At 42.7% G+C, this 20,981-nt stretch overlaps 1 protein-coding gene across 4 annotated transcripts in view; it reads right to left on the bottom strand.

The window, feature by feature from the left end:
• Window positions 1–20,981, bottom strand: part of atp8a1 (ATPase phospholipid transporting 8A1) — a 522,190-nt gene that overhangs the window by 35,578 nt on the left and 465,631 nt on the right. For all 4 annotated transcript variants that reach the window (XM_068036156.1, XM_068036147.1, XM_068036163.1 and 1 more), the window contains one exon: window positions 6,201–6,308. In XM_068036156.1, the coding sequence (XP_067892257.1) occupies window positions 6,201–6,308 (108 nt within the window). The remainder of the gene's footprint in view (window positions 1–6,200; window positions 6,309–20,981) is intronic.

Below are 20,981 nucleotides of genomic sequence, written 5' to 3'. Positions count from 1 at the left end.
GCCCCTGGCTGGAGAGCCAGCGAGAGACCCACGTTGCCTTCTCTGGGGAAGGCCCACTGAATGACGAGCCAATTAGGCACCTGAGAGGCCATTGGCAAGCCTTTCCTGGGATCAGGACTCTGGGGGCGGGAAGTCCCTCCCACTGAGAGTTGCTGGCCAGAGACTGGCAGCTCTTTTGCTCAGCAGCATCACTGGCGATGCATTGGCTGCTGCCGGAAGGACACCACCGGAGGTGGATCGCAGAGTGATCCTCAGGCCAGAGGTAAATTAATATGGAGAGAGGGGTTTCACGGGTTGAGGGTAGCGGGGAAAGGCAGGGGAGTAACTCTCATCCAGCCCCCTCTTCTCGATGCCGGATCACTAGATCAGGCACTGAGTGCCTTTGACTGAGGGACCCCTTCTGAGAGACAAGCAACCCGCCACTGGTTAATACCAGCGACGGAGGCAAGAGACTCTGAATTGGACATTAATTGCCCTGTTCGGGCCTCAATTGGCAGCGGGGCGGGAAGGCTGTCCACGGGCCTTCCCACCACAAACTTAGCTGGTGTGGAGGCGGGAAGGTGGAGCTGTCCCCACCAGCCACCATCCCACCTGTTTAAATGCCCTTGCGCTTCCAAACGTGCCATGGGGGAAGAACATAAAATACTGCCCTGTTGGCCTTTTCAGGCAGATGTAAAAGATTTCAGACACTATTTGTAGAAAATCAGGGGCGTTCTCCAGGTGTCTCGATCAACATTTATTCCTCAACTAACATCCCGAAAACAGATCATCTGGCCATTTATCTCATAGGTGTTTTCAGACCCAAAGGAGCCTGTCACTTTTTCAAACATCAATTCTGCTCATCAACCTTCGCACCATTATTAGGTTTTTCTACTCAAACTAACATTGCAATAAAGAATTAAAAAATGTTAATAGGAAAATCTATTGCTCAGTCCTATGTAATGTGACTTTGATCATTTGTGCTGACATTCCCTGCAACTTCTTTATGTCTTACCATTTGTTCTTGACTTGCAAGCTTTTGAGTAATAGATCCATTAATTAATTTCAAATGCAAGCGGTTGCTTGCGTACAAACCAATGCAAATCAGACCTAATCGAGAAGTATTTTTACTATTTGTATATTTTGCATGTTTGGCTTCCATTTTAATTTCCTCAATTGCGACCAATGTTTTAAGAACGATTACAAATGCATAGTTTGCTTTCTCTTATTAAATTGGGGGAAAAGACTAACAGAAAATTAGTAAGAAAACACTTTTATACCATTTTTGCCTGCAAGGTCACTAAATTGAACTAAGGTATTCAAACAAGTAACATACTAGAAGGATTTCACCATAGTAGTATTTGGCATATGCGTGCATTCTAACATTGGAAGCGGTGAGTATGTGCTTAAAATTCATTTGACATTAAATTATTGTGCATCTCTATTGGACACTAATCATAATACAGTTAAGATTTTCAAACTTGTTGTTTAACGCCAATGTTACACCAATTAAAATGATTTTTAAGAAAAAACTTTCTGACAAGGGTTATCAGAGTAGTTACCTGCAATTCCCATGCAACATTTCAGGGCAGGTACTAATTTACTTTCATTTTACAAATCTGACAATCTCAGTCAGCAAAACTGGGCTTGTAGTGACAACAAAATATATATTAATCATTTTTCATGCCATTTTGGATGTCAAAGCTGTATATTTTACAAACAATGCAAGATGTTTACGTTTATACAGCCTACACCGAGCTGGTGATTCTATTCGGTGATTAAGCTGAGGAATGTTGAACTTGTCCTTGCTGAGTTAATTGTCACTATTCTAATTTCAGTTGTAAAGAGGGGACAATTGGGACCTGCTATTGAAATCTTAGTGCCTTTAGAAATGATCAAAATGAATTAAAAAGGCAAAGTTTTTTATTTTATATTTGAAAGGCTGTCAGATTTTGTACTGCAGTGGTAATCCAAAGCTCAAAGATTTAAAGCTCACATTCGTATTGAAAACAGAGAGCTTCTTTGTATTTTGTACGAAGGAAAAATAAAATCCCAGAGGTATTTCCTTCCTTTCTGTACAAAAGCTCCCCCACCACCCCCAACCCCCGACACTGTAGAAACCATTTTTGTTTCTAACTTTTCACATCCCTCCACACACAGGCAAATCATCTGGGAAACAGCAAAGTGATCCTTTTCAAATAACACCGGTAACAGGAGCAGCCTGTTCTGGGGACAGGCCCCGGCTGCCTCTGTGCGTAGTTTACAAATTGTTCCTAATGTGAGAGAATTGTGGCCCATGCCAAGTTTCTTCTCTCGGCCTTAGCCCCTTCAAATAGATTCTGTCACAAAAGTAGCTCCCAGGGGGATTCACAAGGGATCAGAAATCAGAGTCACAAAGCTTGGTGTTTCGAAGGCCCAATAGGCCCCAGAGGGAAAACAAGAAGTCTGCAGTCTATACAACATGACAGCTGCTCAGATTAGGAGTTTAGCTTTTATTTTTTCATGGAGTTTCCTCAAAACATATCCACAACAATGAAAGTAAATTTAATTTCATACTCAAGTAAGTAAAAATCATTTTATATTGAAACATTTCAGTTCGTAAGCAAGTCATTTTTTTAAGTGTCACACAGACTATTGTAAACAAATGCATTTGACACTTCTCCACATGGCATTCAGAAGCATGATATTTAAAAATTGAAAAAAATGGCTCACTCAGACCTTAAGTATAAAATACAAATGCGTCAGTGGGAGTATTTTGGTCCTTGGCCCTCATTCCTACTTATTGTGACTGGAAAAGGAGTTTGATGGGAGAAAAATGTTCTGCATTTTTAAAAACACATATTATGCCAACCTGCAAGCTTGAACAAGTAAACATTCGAGTCATCCTTGTGTGCCATATGGAATGACTAAATTCTAACCTGGTAAATTTGCAGGTATTTTGGAAAATAGTGGCACTGTACAAATTTGAGCAAATTTTACTCTTTAGCAGCTAGATTTAAATAAACCATTAAATGAAATGTTGATAATATAAAAAGCAAGGTCAGTGGTACACAGGTTGAGATCTTCACATTGATTTCCTTTGTGACTGAGGACAAAGAACGCCTTAGTTCTGAGGACTACTTTACACTGAGCATAAAAAGTAAAAACAGCCACATCCATTAATGTTTGTAATGCTGAGAATAATTCTTTAGCCTGAAAGCTTGAGACACCAACAAACTCGGTGAAATCCTCACTTCCAAGAGATCACTTTCATGAATGTCACACGTACATAAACTATGTTATCAGAACTGGTACAAAATTCCCGTTTTCACATTTTCAGTAAGGTACCATATATTCTGGAAGCAATGTACACATACAGGAAGAGAAATCAAAACTAACTAAAGGTATTCAGAACAAAATGTAATTCATTGATTCGATGATCACTAATAGTGTGAAACATTACGTATGTCATTTATACTAAAGAAAATGACAAACAGCAGACATGGGTTTCTAGCTTTGCCAGATTTGAAATCTCTGGAACAAACAACATTTTATGACATTGTTAAAATCTTGGATGGATTTCTGAGTCCTCCAAGGTCACTACAGAGAAAAGACCAAGTACAGATGCAGATGGAGTTTGAAACTATAACAGGGTTGGTTATACTTTCATGTGTAAAGTACTGCTTTAATAATTGAGTAAAGTTAATTTGGATAAAATATCTGAAGCTGCAAATGTTGTACTTGTATTGCAATTACCAACAAAAGATTCAATATACATGTTATTGATTTTTGAAGAATGTTTGAAGGTATGGTTAATTTTATCCTTGATTTTGATGTTAATCCTTTTATCGTTCCCTCCCTCAGGGAATTGTTCCCAATTTAGTCATGGGAAGCAGAACTATTCTCCTCCACAACTACTACTAATGTTAGTGAATAATTAACCACAAGAGGCATACTTGTAAGTAGGATGGTTAGGCTGGGTCAACATTTTTTCCACACCTATGCATGTAGCTTCTCCCTCTAATTCACTGCTGCGATGAAAGGGAATTAACAGTTTAAAAAATTCTTCACACGTCTCATTCATCACTGGAATTAGCAGGTTTTCAATAAAATCATAGTTTGAGAATTTAATGTTATTAGAGAAAGAGCTCTCTGAAAAGTATTTTGGTTAGTTTAATTTATAGTTTAAGTAAATTATAATGCCTGTATCAGACTCACCACCCTTTATAAATGTCTGGTCATGTTGAGTAGATAAAAGACAGGGGCTTCTTCAGTTGCTAAAAATATTGGATAATTCCAAGGACTGGAGTGTCGAGAATCAAATATACATAGAGTCAAAAGAATATCTGGTTTGCTTCACTTGTGTTTAATCAGATATCTTTACAAAAAAGTTTAAATAAGTGTTATGCTTCTAAATAATAGTGTAGGCTGAAACATTAAGTAGCACACAATTAATTTAATGGTCCTCCATACTGTTAATACAAAATAATTCCCTCATCTGTCAAGAGACATACTGACATACATCTATAAATTAGATCTTAGAATTTGGCAGCACAGTTCAGAATTTTCTGGTGAAATCGATATTTAGCAAAATGAGTGGAAGAGATTGCAAACATTGTAAGTAGGCAATATTTCACTGAAAATACTGACTTATTTCACTTCAAATGTAGCCAATTATTTAAATGGTTTAGATGTTGTCCCTTCTAAAAAGCTGTTCACATTATCTCTTGCATGCAACAATATGAAAACAAGTCACAATGCAATCATCTGCAAACAGAATTCAGTAAATAAACAGCTAAGCACTTCATTAAACAAGACTGAAAAGACAAGGGTGAGTCTGGTATATGTTATTTTAGCGTAATACAATGCCTGTAGCTGTCACAAACCAGTAATAGAATCAGAATGCTGACTCCACTAAATATTTTACAGCCAAAGTACATACCAATTTATTTAAACTTCACATCTTTCATAACACTTATTTACACTTTCACTTCTAGCTGTTATGATATTGATCTTTTGTTTTTATTACAGATTTTGTCCCAATCTGCACTGTGCTTTGTGATATTAAATTTTTAACAAACAACTTTGTATGTTAGTTATCTATACATCATAGTGACCACATACTGGTCTAAGTTACTTAGAAATATCAAGATACAAAGTAGTTATATTTGCAAGGACCTGAGCATCTCAAAGCCAGTGAAGTCATTAGATAGGATCTTACATGATTAGAAGTACAATCAGGAGCGAAGAACTTTAGCTGCAGGATTTTAGCATAACTTGAAAGCAATGCACAGGAATAAAAGTAGGTTAAAAGATTCAGTGGAAATCTGGTAACTGGGAGAAATGTCTAGGTCAAAGCTTAATTATTCATGCCCCAAATTTTCTCTCAAAATAATCACCATATAAAGCACATCTTTTAACTGCTTTAGACACATTAAGAACTTTAGGATCATGTCATGAAGTTTGCAACATTCTGTGATAATGTACAAAATGACTACCCTCTTAACAGATATGTTACCTTCCTGATGTATACACATATATTTAAGCATAGGTCAGTGGATAGGAATCAGAAGCAGGAACCCTTGCTGATTACTCTAACTTTTTTTTCTTCCTAGGCTTGAATATTAAGTCAAACTGTACCATTCTGGCTGAGAACAGCTTAGATAGCAGACAGCAGGGATCTCTGGTCCACACCGCACGTTACGGTTATCCAAGAAACAATTGTTAACATTGAAACTAGCTTTTAATTGGAATCTCATATGTGACAAAAACTATAGAGACTAAAAGTTTGGAACATATTCTGCCACAAACAAATTATTTGATCTACTTTATTAAAGTGCAACTTGGGTAAATGGCAGTTTAATGGTTGCAGCAAAATAGAACAGAAAATTTTAATATAACATTTTACGTAATACTCTTCTATACATTCCAACACTGAGTCAAAGTTAGTGCATTTTTACCCTTGACAAAGGCTTTAATATAACCTTAATTTCCACCAAAAGCATATGTTGCTAACTCCACAACTTTTGAGATCATTTCATAATTGGATTATCATAGTCTTCAAATGACATCCATTTTTGTCATTTTGCAAATGGGATAAGATCCTTTCACAGATGGATGATTAAACATTAATCTGACAACTGTAACATAACATAAATTAAAGACACCAGACAGTGCACTTGGACATCATAAGATGTTTTTTCCCCAATGTAGGCGTTAAGTATAAATATCAAAATAAGTACCTCTCCAGATATGTCAGGAGCCAATGGAATTGCAGGCCACAGTGATGAGTAGATTCCAAAAAACACCACCCACATTCCGATACTGCCCCAGATAGCCACATGACTGAACTAGTTAGGGGAAATAAAACCAAGATATCAAGGTCTGTTACCAAACATTTGATGATAGATTGTTGAGTAAAATTATATACAGTGTTACTGATGGGCCAATGTCAACATAGTGTGCTTATAATGCAGGCATAACATTAAAAATAAGTCTCTATTGTTATGTTTAGTGTTAATTTGAAATTCCAGTTAGCAATACTCATTCTTTGCTGTAATATTTAATCATCAAAATGATATGAAATTACAGTTTAATGAAACATCTGATACAACCACAACAAAATTTGACAATCTGTTTACGCATTCATCAGTGTTGACATCTAAGTTCTTAAATTTTATTTGCTATTTGTGGGCACAGAATGGGAAGATTATATCTGGTCACTATTTGTAGTGAAATTGTAAACATGGGAATCGAGTTTCAGGCAGCAACATTAGCACAAATAGATGCAATCGGTCGAACCAGTGTAAAAGATTAGCGAATTTCAAACGTGACTGAGTCACACCCCAAACCGCTTACATTCATGTTCTGTGATCTTTTCCGTTGGTTCAAGATTCAAATTGCATAGACCAGGTCATGACCCTAGGTTGAAATTGCGACAATCTGTTAATTGCACTGGTGAGGGAAGGCGCTACAAATTGCGTTCATTTTCTTAGGTGTACAGGCACTAGTTAGGCAGGTTTTAAAAATTACTGCATATCAGGAAGTATTTACTTTCCTAAAAAAACTGACTAGGGTACACCAATGGAGTACTGTGCACAGTTCTGGCCTCTGTACTATAAAAAGGATATAGAAGCACTGGAGAAAGTGCAAGAAAGATTTACAAGGATGATACCAGGACTGAGAGATTACAGCTATTGGCAAACACAGGTTTCATCTTTATTCTTTAAAAAAAAAAAATGACTTGGGGTGACCTGTTAGAAGTCTTTAAAATTATGAATGGGCTGGACAGGGCATATGTGGAAGGAATGCTTCCACTTATGGGAGAATCCAAAATTAGGGACCTTAAACACATTACAGAAAATGCTGCATAGTCAGCAGGTCTGGCAGCATCTGTGGAAAGAGAAACAGCGTTAATATTTTAGGTCGTTGACCGTTCAAGAACTGGTCCATCAACCTGAAACGCTGGCTAAAACTTTAAGGGGCCTGTGGCAGGCAGGCCCGGTGGGGGGGGTGGGGGCACGGTAGACAGAAGAGCGGGGGGTGGCATCAGGCAGTATGCACAGCATTACCCTGCCCCCATGCCACTTTGCCTGCGACGGGCAACATGGCAGACAGGAAGTCCGCTGGGAGACCAATTAAGCCACTTAAGTGACCCATGAAGGTCCACTTAAGGGCTGCCTTCCACCTCTGCTGGCATTTAGTCAACATCGGAGGAGCCTGCCACCACGTGGAGAAACCGCCAAGTGAAACTTGGTGGTGTCCGAGTGGGCTCTGGGGAGGAGGGGGGTGCAATTCCTCCTACTCAGCCACTCTGACCCATAGTGGGGCTCTCGCAGCACAACCCTCCCCCTCGCTCACCACAATGCCACCCGATCACTGGGGTTTGCCTGCCCACTTGGCCCTGGCGAATCCTAACCCCACTTACCTGTGTGCTGCTCACCATCATTGCCATCTGCAGTCCCAGCAGTGGCAACCGTTCCCAGTGGCGCTGCTGGGACTGAGGAACTATCGCCCACTGATTGGCTGGCAGGTCTTGGAAGTGGGTAGCCGTCCTTAAAGTGGACGGCAGTCCCTGATGGCGGGCAGTTAATTGCCTGCTCGCCACTGAATGCTGCCAAGGGTCCGACAAATGGCCAATGTGGGATAACCCCTTGCTTTCCGGCCTGTTGTTGGGACCCCTGCTGGCAGAGTAAATTCCAGCCTGTTAACTCTGTTTCTCTTTCCACATATGCTGCCAGACCAACTATTTTCATCACTTACTGTTATTTCAGATTTCCAGCATCTGCAGTAGTTTGCTTTTGTGTTGAAATAAGTACAAGATAGTTAATAATAAATCCAATCGAGAAATAAGGAGAAATTTCTTTACTCAGAGAGTGGTTAGAATGTGGAAGTAGCTTAGGTGCTTTAAAAAGGAAACTAGACGTCTACATTACAGAAAAGGGAACAGAAAGATACGCTGAAAGGCTGAGATAGGATAGATTAAAGGCATGCTCCCGACCCGAACCCGACGTGTCGGGTGCGGGTCAGGTCGCAATTCCATGTCCGGCATTCGGGCTCGGGTCGGATACACTCTATCACCACCTCAGGTAAGTGACTCTAATGTTAATTTACTTTTTGGACTTTCAAAGCGGTTTTGTTACAGTTATTTTAAGCTTGTGCAGGTAAGGAACAAAGTGAAAAAAGGGGAGGTAAGTTAACTGATGGTCGGGTCAGGTCAGGCGTGGGAAAAAATGGAAGGACTCGGGCCGGCTCGGGCTCAGATGGGGTTCTGCCGGGCTCGGCTCGGGGCTCATTTGCCGACCCGAGCAGGCCTTTAGGATAAATGGAATAGGAGGAGACTTGCGTGGAGTATAAGCACCAGCACAGATTAGTTGGGCTGAATGGGTTGCTCCTGTCCTGTATTTTCCATGTAATGAAAGTTGCTGAAAATAGAGACATGTTGTCGAAGCTTTTCGTCTTGCACTCATCAGGACAATATGCAAGAATAACCAATGTAAGGGAAAACATTATTAATACACAGGACCCTGTTCTTTGCCGACAGAAAGAACATGTACACACATTGCGCCTGTTTCAGCTAAACAAAATAAATGACAGCCATTCGCTGGTTCATTCCTCAGGACAATGCCTTGACCAGAGTCATGCTACCTGGTTTAAATTTCAAACAAAACTTGGTATTAACTGTCAGTCAACATAAACTGGTGCATTCTCCATGGCAATGCCTCTACCAGAGTTCACTTGTCAACCAATCAGCACTCTCTTCTCATGCAATGTAAGTTGTTGTTTTCCCTTACATTGGTTATTCTTGCGTATTGTCCTGATGAGCACAAGACAAAAAGTTTCAACAACATGTCTCCATTTTCAGCAGTTCTCAAGTTCTGTACCACCAAACGACTACTTGTAATGAAAGTGTTAAATGGTTCAGCATAGGTTTCTGTAAAGCCATTTTCAATTATTTTAAATCTGGTTACTCACAGGTGGAGGTCTGGACACTTAATAACAAAGAATAAAGAACAGTACAGCACAGGAACAGGCCATTCGGCCCTCCAAGCCTGCACCGATCTTGATGCCTGTCTAAACTAAAACCTTCTGCACTTCCGGGGACCATATCCTTCTATTCCCATCCTATTCATGTATTTGTCAAGATGCCTCTTAAACGTCGCTATCGTATCTGCTTCCACCACCTCCCCCGGCAGCAAGTTCCAGGCATTCACCACCCTCTGTGTAAAGAACTTGCCTCGCACATCCCCTCTAAACTTTGCCCCTCGCACCTTAAACCTATGTCCCCTAGTAACTGACTCTTCCACCCTGGGAAAAAGTTTCTAACTATCCACTCTGTCCATGCCACTCATAACTTTGTAAACCTCTATCATGTTGCCCCTCTACCTCCGTCTTTCCAGTGTAACCAATCCGGGTTTATCCAGCCTCTCCTCATAGCTAATGCCCTCCAGACCAGGCAACATACTGGTAAACCTCTTCTGTACCCTCTCCAAAGCCTCCACGTCCTTCTGGTAGTGTGGCGACCAGAATTGCACGCAATATTCTAAGTGTGACCTAACTAAAGTTCTGTACAGCTGCAGCATGACTTGCCAATTTTTATACTCTATGCCCCGACCAATAAAGGCAAGCATGCCGTATGCCTTCTTGAATACCTTATTCAACTGCGTTGCCACTTTCAGTGACCTGTGGACCTGTACGCCCAGATCTCTCTGCCTGTCAATACTCCTAAGGGTTCTGCCATTTACTGTATAATTCCCACCTGTATTCGATCATCCAAAATGCATTACCTCACATTTGTCCGGATTAAACTCCATCTGCCATTTTTCCGCCCAAGTCTCCAACTGATCTATATCCTGCTGTATCCTCTAACAATCCTCATCACTATCCGCAACTCCACCAACCTTTGTTGTCCGCAAACTTACTAACCAGACCAGCTACATTTTCCTCCAAATCATTTATATATACTACAACCAGCAAAGGTCCCAGCACTGATCCTTGTGGAACACCACTAGTCACAGCCCTCCATTCAGAAAAGCACCCTTCCACTGCTACCCTCTGTCTTCTATGACTGAGCCAGTTCTGTATCCATCTTGCCAGCTCACCTCTGATCCCGTGTGACTTCACCTTTTGTACCAGTCTGCCATGAGGGACCTTGTCAAAGGCTTCACTGAAGTCCATATAGACAATATCCACTGCCCTTCCTTCATCAATCATCTTCATCACTTACTCGAAAAACTCAATCAAGTTAGTGAGACATGACCTCCCCTTCACAAAACCATGCTGCCTCTTGCTAATAAGTTCATTTGTTTCCAAATGGGAGTAAATCCTGTCCCAAAGAATCCTCTCTAATAATTTCCCTACCACTGACATAAGGCTCACCGGCCTATAATCTCCTGGATTATCCTTGCTACCCTTCTTAAACAAAGGAACAACATTGGCTATTCTCCAGTCCTCTGGGACCTCACCTGTAGCCAATGAGGATACAAAGATTTCTGTCAAGGCCCCAGCAATTTCTTCCCTTGCCTCCCTCAGTATTTTGGGGTTGGTCCCATCTGGCCCTGGGGACTTATCTACCTTAATGCTTTGCAAGACGCCCAACACCTCCTCCTTTTTGATAACGAGATGACTGAGACTACCTACACTCCCTTCCCTCGACTCATCATCCACCAAGTCCTTCTCTTTGGTGAATACTGATGCAACGTACTCATTTAGTACCTCACCCATTTCCTCTGGCTCCACACAGATTCCCTCCTCTGTCCTTGAGTGGGCCAACCCTTTCCCTGGTTACCCTCTTGCTCTTTATATACATATAAAAAGCCTTGGGATTCTCCTTAATCCTGTTTGCCAATGACTTCTCATAACCCCTTTTAGCCCTCCTGACTCCTTGCATAAGTTCCTTCCAACTTTCTTTATATTCCTCAAGGTCTTCGTCTGTTCCCAGCCTTATGAATGCTTCCTTTTTCTTTTTGACTCGGCTCACAATATCCCTCGTTATCCAAGGTTCCCGAAACTTGCCAAACGTATCCTTCTTCCTCACAGGAACATGCCGGTCCTGGATTCTAATCAACTGACGTTTGAAAGACTCCCACATGTCAGATGTTGATTTACCTTCAAACAGCCGCCCCCAATCTAAATTCTTCAGTTCCTGCCTAATATTGTAATAATTAGCCTTCCCCTAATTTAGCACCTTCACCCGAGGACTACTCTTATCCTTATCCACAAGTACCTTAAAACTTACGGAATTATGGTCACTGTTCCCAAAATGTTCCCCTACTGAAACTTCAACCACTTGGCCGAGCTCATTGCCCAATACCAGGTCCAGTACGGCCCCATCCCTAGTTGGACAATCTACATATTGTTTCAATAAGCTCTCCTGGATGCTCCTTACAAATTCTGCCCCATCCAAGCCCTTTGCACTAAGTGAGTCCCAGTCAATATAGGGGAAGTTAAAATCACCCACCACTACAACCCTGTTACCTTTACATCTTTCCAAAATCTGTCTACATATCTGCTCCTCTACCTCCCGCTGGCTGTTGGGAGGCCTGTAATAAACCCCGAACATCGTAACTGCACCCTTCCTATTCCTGAGCTCCACCCATATTGCTTCGCTGCATGACCCCTCCGAGGTGTCCTCCTGCAGTACAGCTGTGACAATCTCCTTAACCAGTAATGCAACTCCCCCTCCCCTTTTACATCCCCCTCTATCCCGCCTGAAGCTTCTAAATCCCGGAACATTTAGCTGTCAAACCTGTCCTTCCCTCAACCATGTCTCTGTAATACCATAGTTCCAAGCACTAATCCAAGCTCTAAGTTCATCTGCCTTACCTGTTATACTTCTTGTATTGAAACAAATGCACTTCAGACCACCAGTCCCGCTGTGCTCAGCAACATTTCCCTGCCTGCTCTTCCTCTTAGTCTTACTGGCCCTATTTACTTGTTCCCCCTCAGTTATTTCACCTGCAGTCATACTGCTCTGGTTCCCACCCCACTGCCACACTAGTTTAAACCCTCCTGAGTGATGCTAGCAAATCTCGCAGCCAGGATATTTGTGCCCCTCTAGTTTAGATGCAACCTGTCCTTCTTGTACAGGTCCCACCTGTCCCGGAAGAGATCCCAATGATCCAGATATCTGAAACCCTCCCTCCTACACCAGCTGTTCAGCCACGTGTTTAGCTGCACTATCTTCCTATTTCTAGCCTCACTGGCACGTGGCACAGGGAGTAATCGCGAGATTACAACCCTAGAGGTTCAGTCTTTTAACTTTCTACCTAACTCCCTAAACTCCCCCTGCAGGACCTCGTCACTCTTCCTGCCTATGTCGTTGGTACTGATGTGTACCACAACCTCAGGCTGTTCACCCTCTCCCTTCAGAATGCCCCCTGTCCGTTCAGAGACATTCTTGACCCTGGCACCAGGGAGGCAACATCCCATCCTGGAGTCTCTTTCATGTCCACAGAGCGCCCATCTGTGCCCCTGACTATAGAATCCCCTATAACTATTGCTCTTCTGCGCTTTGTCCCTCCCTGCTGAACAACAGTGCCAGCCGTGGTGACACTGCTCTGGCTGCTGCTGTTGTTTTCCCCTGATAGGCCATCCCCCCCAACAGTATCCAAAACGGTATACTTGTTAGAGAGGGGGATAGCCACAGGGGATTCCTGCACTGACTGCCTGTCCCTTCTAGCGGTCACCCATCTATCTGCCTGCACCTTGGGTGTAACCACTTCTCTAAAACTGCTGTTTATGACGCTTTCTGCCACCTGCATGCTCCTAAGTGCATCCAGTTGCTGCTCCAACCGATCCATGCGGTCTGTGAGGAGCTGCAACTGGGTACACTTCCTGCAGATGTAGTCACCTGGAACGCTGGAAGGGTCACGGACCTCCCACATCTCACAGGTGAAGCACTTTACCCCTCTAACTGACATTTCTAGCACTAATTAATACATTAATTTAAAAGAAATACTTGTTAAATCCTTACTAAATTATGTTACAATTAACTATATGGTCCCGAGTGCTTATTTTATTACAAATGCTTATTATTAGTCATAAACCCATTTTCAACTATATTAATAAAACTGTACCAGATTACCACTCAAATACATCAAGGAATATTTCTTCATGAAAAGAGGAAAACAATTACATTTTATTGCATTGCAGGATTATGCAAATGTTATTGAGAACCTGAACTGTAACCCAACCAATTCAATTTTGGGCGCCATTTCCTGATTGTGCCCAAAACAGAAATGCTAACTCAATTTTGCTATGTTCATGAACAGAAAATCTTTCCTGATTTTGAAATCTGTAATTTTTGAACCATTTATCCAAATTTACTGACTGGCAATTATTTGTTATGGACAATAATCAAACAAGATTCAAGTAACAAAATGATAATTTGCTCAAAATGAATCTTCATTCCCAAGTTACGAGTGCTGAAAGCTTAAAGGTTATTCTGAACCACTGAAGGAAATTGAGCCTGATTAAGAGTTCCTTGAAGATGATGTAAAGTTACAACACTCGAGGGAACGAAGCAAAAGCCTACACCAAGCCTTTAGTGACAAGCACAGAAATTACCAGAAAAGTATACAGTTGCAGTGCAAAAAGGTTTTAAGGATAATTTTTATAAATGCATTCCCCTGGCATAGCACTTTGTACAGCAGGAGCATACAAGAATTTGGGTACAAAGGTCAGAGGACCTCCACATTTTCCATACATTAAAATTAATGACTGGAAAATTCTGTGGGACATACTGACCTCAGACGCTTGAATTCCCAATATGTACTCCTGGCATGAGAGGTTCTGTGCCTGCAGTGAGAACTTGTAAAATCTTCCTGAACACCCATGTGGACATGACAGGCAAATCGAGGGCTGGCTGGCAGACTGCACTTGAGTGTCCAGCCTCTCAGTATTTTGGAAATAAAAGTCATAGAAACATAGAAAATAGGAGGAGTAGGCCATTCGGCCCTTCGAGCCTGCTCCGCCATTCATTATGATCATGGCTGATCATCCAACTCTGTAGCCTGTTCCCACTTTTGCCCCATATGCTTTAATCCCTTTAGCCCCAAGAGCTATATCTAACTCCTTCTTGAAAACATACTATGTTTTGGCCTCAAATGCTTTCTGTGGTAGCGAATTCCACAGGCTCACCACTCTCTGGGTGAAGAAATTTCTCCTCATCTCAGTCCTGAAAGGTTTATCCCGTATCCTTAGACTATGACCCCTGGCTCTAGACACCCCCACCATCGGGAACATCCTTCCTGCATCTACCCTGCCAAGCCCTGTTAGAATTTTATAGGTTTCTATGAGATCCCCCATCAATCTTCTGAACTCCAGCGAATATATTCCTAACCGACTCAATCTCTCCTCATATGTCAGTCCCACCATCCTAGGAATCAGTCCAGTAAAAATTTGCTGCACTCCCTCGATAGCAAGAACATCCTTCCTCAGATAAGAACAAACAAAGAAAATTACAGCACAGGAACAGGCCCTTCGGCCCTCCAAGCCTGCGCCGATCCAGATCCTCTATCTAAACATGTCGCCTATTTTCTAAGGGTCTGTATCTCTTTACTTCCTGCCCATTCATGTATCTGTCTAGATACATCTTAAAAGACGCTATCAGGCCCGCGTCTACCACCTCCACTGGCAACGCGTTCCAGGCACCCACCACCCTCTGCGTAAAGAAATTTCCACGCATATCCCCCCTAAACTTTTCCCCTTTCACTTTGAACTCGTGTCCCCTAGTAATTGAATCTCCCACTCTGGGAAAAAGCTTCTTGCTATCCACCCTGTCTATACCTCTCATGATTTTGTACACCTCAATCAGGTCCCCCCTCAACCTCCGTCTTTCTAATGAAAATAATCCTAATCTACTCAACCTCTCTTCATAGCTAGCGCCTTCCATACCAGGCAACATCCTGGTGAACCTCCTCTGCACCCTCTCCAAAGCATCTACATCCTTTTGGTAATGTGGCGACCAGAACTGCACGCAGTATTCCAAATGTGGCCGAACCAAAGTCCTATACAACTGTAACATGACCTGCCAACTCTTGTACTCAATACCCCGTCCGATGAAGGAAAGCATGCCGTATGCCTTCTTGACCACTCTATTGACCTGCGTTGCCACTTTCAGGGAACAATGGACCTGAACACCCAAATCTCTCTGTACATCAATTTTCCCCAGGACTTTTCCATTTACTGTATAGTTCATTCTTGAATTGGATCTTCCAAAATGCATCACCTCGCATTTGCCCTGATTGAACTCCATCTGCCATTTCTCTGCCCAACTCTCCAATCTATCTATATTCTGCTGTATTCTCTGACAGTCCCCTTCACTATCTGCTACTCCACCAATCTTAGTGTCGTCTGCAAACTTGCTAATCAGACCACCTATACTTTCCTCCAAATCATTTATGTATATCACAAACAACAGTGGTCCCAGCACGGATCCCTGTGGAACACCACTGGTCACACGTCTCCATTTTGAGAAACTCCCTTCCACTGCTACTCTCTGTCTCCTGTTGCCCAGCCAGTTCTTTATCCATCTAGCTAGTACACCCTGGACCCCATGCACCTTCACTTTCTCCATCAGCCTACCATGGGGAACCTTATCAAACGCCTTACTGAAGTCCATGAAGATGACATTTACAGCCCTTCCCTCATCAATCAACTTTGTCACTTCCTCAAAGAATTCTATTAAGTTGGTAAGACATGACCTTCCCTGCACAAAACCATGTTGCCTATCACTGATAAGCCCATTTTCTTCCAAATGGGAATAGATCCTATCCCTCAGTATCTTCTCCAGCAGCTTCCCTACCACTGACGTCAGGCTCCCCGGTCTATAATTACCTGGATTATCCCTGCTACCCTTCTTAAACAAGGGGACAACATTAGCAATTCTCCAGTCCTCCGGGACCTCACTCGTGTTTAAGGATGTTGCAAAGATATCTGTTAATGCCCCAGCTATTTCCTCTCTCGCTTCCCTCAGTAACCTGGGATAGATCCCATCCGGACCTGGGGACTTGTCCACCTTAATGCCTTTTAGGATACCCAACACTTCCTCCCTCCTTATGCCGACTTGACCTAGAGTAATCAAACATCTGTTCCTAACCTCAACATCCGTCATGTCCCTCTCCTCGGTGAATACCGATGCAAAGTACTCGTTTAGAATCTCACCCATTTTCTCTGACTCCACGCATAACTTTCCTCCTTTGTCCTTCAGTGGGCCAATCCTTTCTCTAGTTACCCTCTTGCTCCTTATATATGAATAAAAGGCTTTGGGATTTTCCTTAACCCTGTTTGCTAAAGATATTTCATGACCCCTTTTAGCCCTCTTAATTCCTCGTTTCAGATTGGTCCTACATTCCCGATATTCTTTCAAAGCTTCGTCTTTCTTCAGCCACCTAGACCTTATGTATGCTTCCTTTTTCCTCTTAGCTAGTCTCACAATTTCACCGGTCATCCATGGTTCCCTAATCTTGCCATTTCTATCCCTCATTTTCACAGGAACATGTCTCTTCTGCACGCTAATCAACCTCTCTTTAAAAGCCTCCCACATATCACATGTGGATTTACCTTCAAACAGCTGCTCCCAATCTACATTCCCCAGCTCCTGCCGAATTTTGGTATAGTTGGCCTTCCACCAATTTAGCACTCTTCCTTTAGGACCACTCTCGTCTTTGTCCATGAGTATTTTAAAGCTTACGGAATTGTGATCACTATTCCCAAAGTAGTCCCCTACTGAAACTTCAACCACCTGGCCGGGCTCATTCCGTAACACCAGGTCCAGTATGGCCCCTTCCCGAGTTGGACTATTTACATACTGCTCTAGAAAACCCTCCTGGATGCTCCTTACAAATTCTGCTCCATCTAGACCTCTAACACTAAGTGAATCCCAGTCAATGTTGGGAAAATTAAAATCTCCTATCACCACCACCCTGTTGCTCCTACACCTTTCCATAATCTGTTTTCATATTTGTACCTCTATCTCACGCTCGCTGTTGGGAGGCCTGTAGTACACCCCCAACATTGTTACCGCACCCTTCCTATTTCTGAGTTCTGCCCATATTGCCTCACTGCTCGAGTCCTCCATAGTGCCCTCCTTCAGCACAGCTGTGATATCCTCTTTGACCAGTAATGCAACTCCTCCACCCCTTTTCCCTCCCTCTCTATCCCGCCTGAAGCATCGATATCCTGGGATATTTAGTTGCCAATCTTGCCCTTCCCTCAACCAAGTCTCAGTAATAGCAATAACTCCCTCAACCAAGTCTCAGTAATAGCAATAACAGAGACCAAAACTGCACACAATATTCCAGGTGTGGCCTCACCAAGGCCCTGTGTAATTGCATCAAGACATCCCTGTTCCTGTACTCCAATCCTCTCGCAATGAGGGCCAACATACCATTAGCCTTTTTTACCGCCTGTTGCACCTGCATGCCTACCTTCAGCGACTGGTGTACGAGAACACCCAGGTATTACTGCATATTCCCTGCTCTCAGTTTATTGCTACTCAGATAATAATCTGCCTTCCTGTTTTTGCTACCAAAGTGGATAACCTCACATTTATCCACATTATACTGCATCTGCCATGCATTAGCCCACTCACTCAACTTGTCCAAATCACCCTGAAGCCTCTCTGCATCCTCCTCACAACTCACCCTCCCACCCAGTTTTGTGTCATCTGTAAATTTGAAGATATTATATTTAGTTCCCTCATTTAAATCATTAATGCATATTGTGAATAGCTGGGGTCCTCGCACCGATCCCTGCGGTACCTCACGAGTCACTGCCTGCCATTCAGAAAAAGACCCATTTATCCCTACTCTTTGTTTCCTTTCCGCCAACCAATTTTCTATCCATCGCAATACACTACCCCCAATCACATGCACTTTAATTTTACATGCTAATCTCTTATGTGGGACTTTGTCGAAATAAACCACATCCACTGGCTCCCCCTCATCAACTCTACTAGTTACATCCTCGAAGAATTCTAGAAGATTTGTCAAGCATGATTTGCCTTCGTAAATCCGTGCTGACTCTGCCCGATTCTACCACTGTTCTCTTAGTGCTCTGCTATAAAATCCTTGATAATGGACTCTGGAATTTTCCCCACTACCGACGTCAAGCTGACTGGTCTATAATTCCCTGCTTTCTCCCTACCTCCCTTTTTAAATAGTGGGGTTACATTAGCTACCCTCCAATCTGTAGGAACTGTTCCAGAGTCTATAGAATCTTGGAAGATGACCACCAATGCATCCACTATTTCTAGGGCCACTTCCTTAAGTACTCTGGGATGTATACCATCAGGCCCTGGGGATTTATCGGCCTTCAATCCCATCAATTTCCCCAACACCATTTCCCTTCTAATACTGATTTCTTTCAGTTCCTCTCGCTCACTAAGCCCTGTGCTCCCAACATTTCTGGAATGATATTTGTGTCCCCCTTTGTGAAAACAGAACCAAAGTATGCATTTAATTGGTCAGCCATTTCTTTGTTCCCCATACTAAATTCCCCTGTTTCTGACTGTAAGGATCCTACATTTGTCTTCACCAATCTTTTTCTCTTCACATACCTATAGAAACTTTTACAGTCAGTTTTTATGTTCCCCGCAAGCTTGCTCTCGTACTCTATTTTCCCCTTCTTAATCAATCCCTTGGTCTTCCTTTGCTGAATTCTAAACTGCTCCCAATCCTCAGGTCTGTTGTTTTTTCTCACAAATTTATCAGCCTCTTCCTTGGATCTAATGCTATCTGCAATTTCTCTTGTCAGCCATGGTTTGGCCACCTTTCCCGTTTTACTTTTGCACCAGACAGGAATAAATATTGTTGCAGTTCATCCATGCGCTTTTTAAATGTTTGCCATTGCCTATCCACCGTCATCCCTTTAAGTAACGTTTCCCAATCCGTCATGGCCAACTTGCACCTCATACCTTTGTAGTTTCCTTTACTAAGATTCAGGACCCTTACCTCAGAATCAACTATGTCACTCTCCATCTTGATGAAGAATTCTATCATATTATGGTCGCTCGTCCCCAAAGGGTCTCGCACCACTAGATTGTCAATTATTCCTCAATTATTGCACAATACCCAGTCTAGGATGGCCTGTTCTCTCGTTGGTTCCTCAACGTATTGCTCCAGAAAACCATCCCGTATGCACTCCAAGAATTCCTCCTCTATAGTATTGTGACCAATTTGATTTGCCCAATCTATATGCAGATTAAAAGTCACCCATAATTACAGATGCTCCTTTATTGCATGCATCTCTAATTTCCTGTTTAATGCTATTTCTATCACCACTACAATTTGGGGGTCTATATACAACCCCCACTCACATTTTTTGCCCCTTAGTGTTTCTCAGCTCTAACCATACAGATTCCACATTGTCAGAGCTAATACCTTTCCTCACGATTGCGTTAATTTCCTCTTTAACCAGCAATGCAACTCCACCGCCTTTTGCTTTTTGTCTGTCCTTCCTAAATACTGAATACCCCTGGATATTCATTTCCCATCCCTGGTCACCTTGCAGCCATGTCTCCGTAATCCTGACTATATCATAACCGTTTACATATATTTGCACAATTAATTCATCCACTTTATTGCGAATGCTCCATGCTTAAGGCACAAAGCCTTCAGGCTGGTCTTTTTAACATTACTTGTCCCCTTCCCACTATTTTCCACTGTGGCCCTGTTTGATTCTGGCCCTTGATTTCTCTGCCTATCACTTTTCTTATTCCCCCCTCCTCTGACGCCTTGCAAAGGTTCCCACCCCCCGTCCATTTTAGTTTAAACCCTCCCCAACCACTCTTGCAAATACTCCCCCTAGGACATCAGTCTCGGTCCTGCCCAGATGTAACCCGTCCAGTTTGTACTGGTCCCACCTCCCCGAGAACCGGTCCCAATGCTCCAGGAATCTAAAACCCTCCCCCTCACACCATCTCTTCAGCCACGTATTCATCCGATATATCCTGCTCTTTCTACTCTGACTAGCACATGGCACTGGTAGTAATCCTGTGATCCTTTGAGATCCTACTTTTCAACTTACTTCCGAGCTCCCTATATTCTGCTTTTAGGACCTCATCCTTTTTTTTTTACCTATGTCATTTGTACCAATGTATGCCACGACCACTGGCTGTTCACCCTCCCCCTTCAGAATGTCCTATAACTGCTCTAAGACATCCTTGACCCTAGCACCAGGGAGGCAACATACCATCTTGGAGATTCTTTTGCAGCCACAGAAACATCTATCTATTCCCCTTACAATTGAATCCCCTATAACTATTGCATTCCCACACTTTTTACTCCTGCCCTGTGCAGCAGAGCCAACTGTGGTGCAACGAATTGGGCTGTTGCTGCTTTCCCCTGAGAGGCCATTCCCCCCCAACAGTATCCAAAGCAGTATATCTGTTTTGCAGGCGAATAGCCACAGAAGATTCCTGAACTGCCTGCCTAGTCTTCTTGCTCTGCCTGGTGGTCACCCATTCCCCTCATGCCTGTGGGGTCTGAGCCTGCGGTGTGACCACCTCTCTATACGTGCTA

The sequence above is a fragment of the Heterodontus francisci genome, chromosome 1 (assembly GCF_036365525.1).
Source record: "Heterodontus francisci isolate sHetFra1 chromosome 1, sHetFra1.hap1, whole genome shotgun sequence".
Classification (NCBI taxonomy): Eukaryota; Metazoa; Chordata; class Chondrichthyes; order Heterodontiformes; family Heterodontidae; genus Heterodontus; species Heterodontus francisci.
This window is presented reverse-complemented; position numbering and strand designations above follow the sequence as displayed.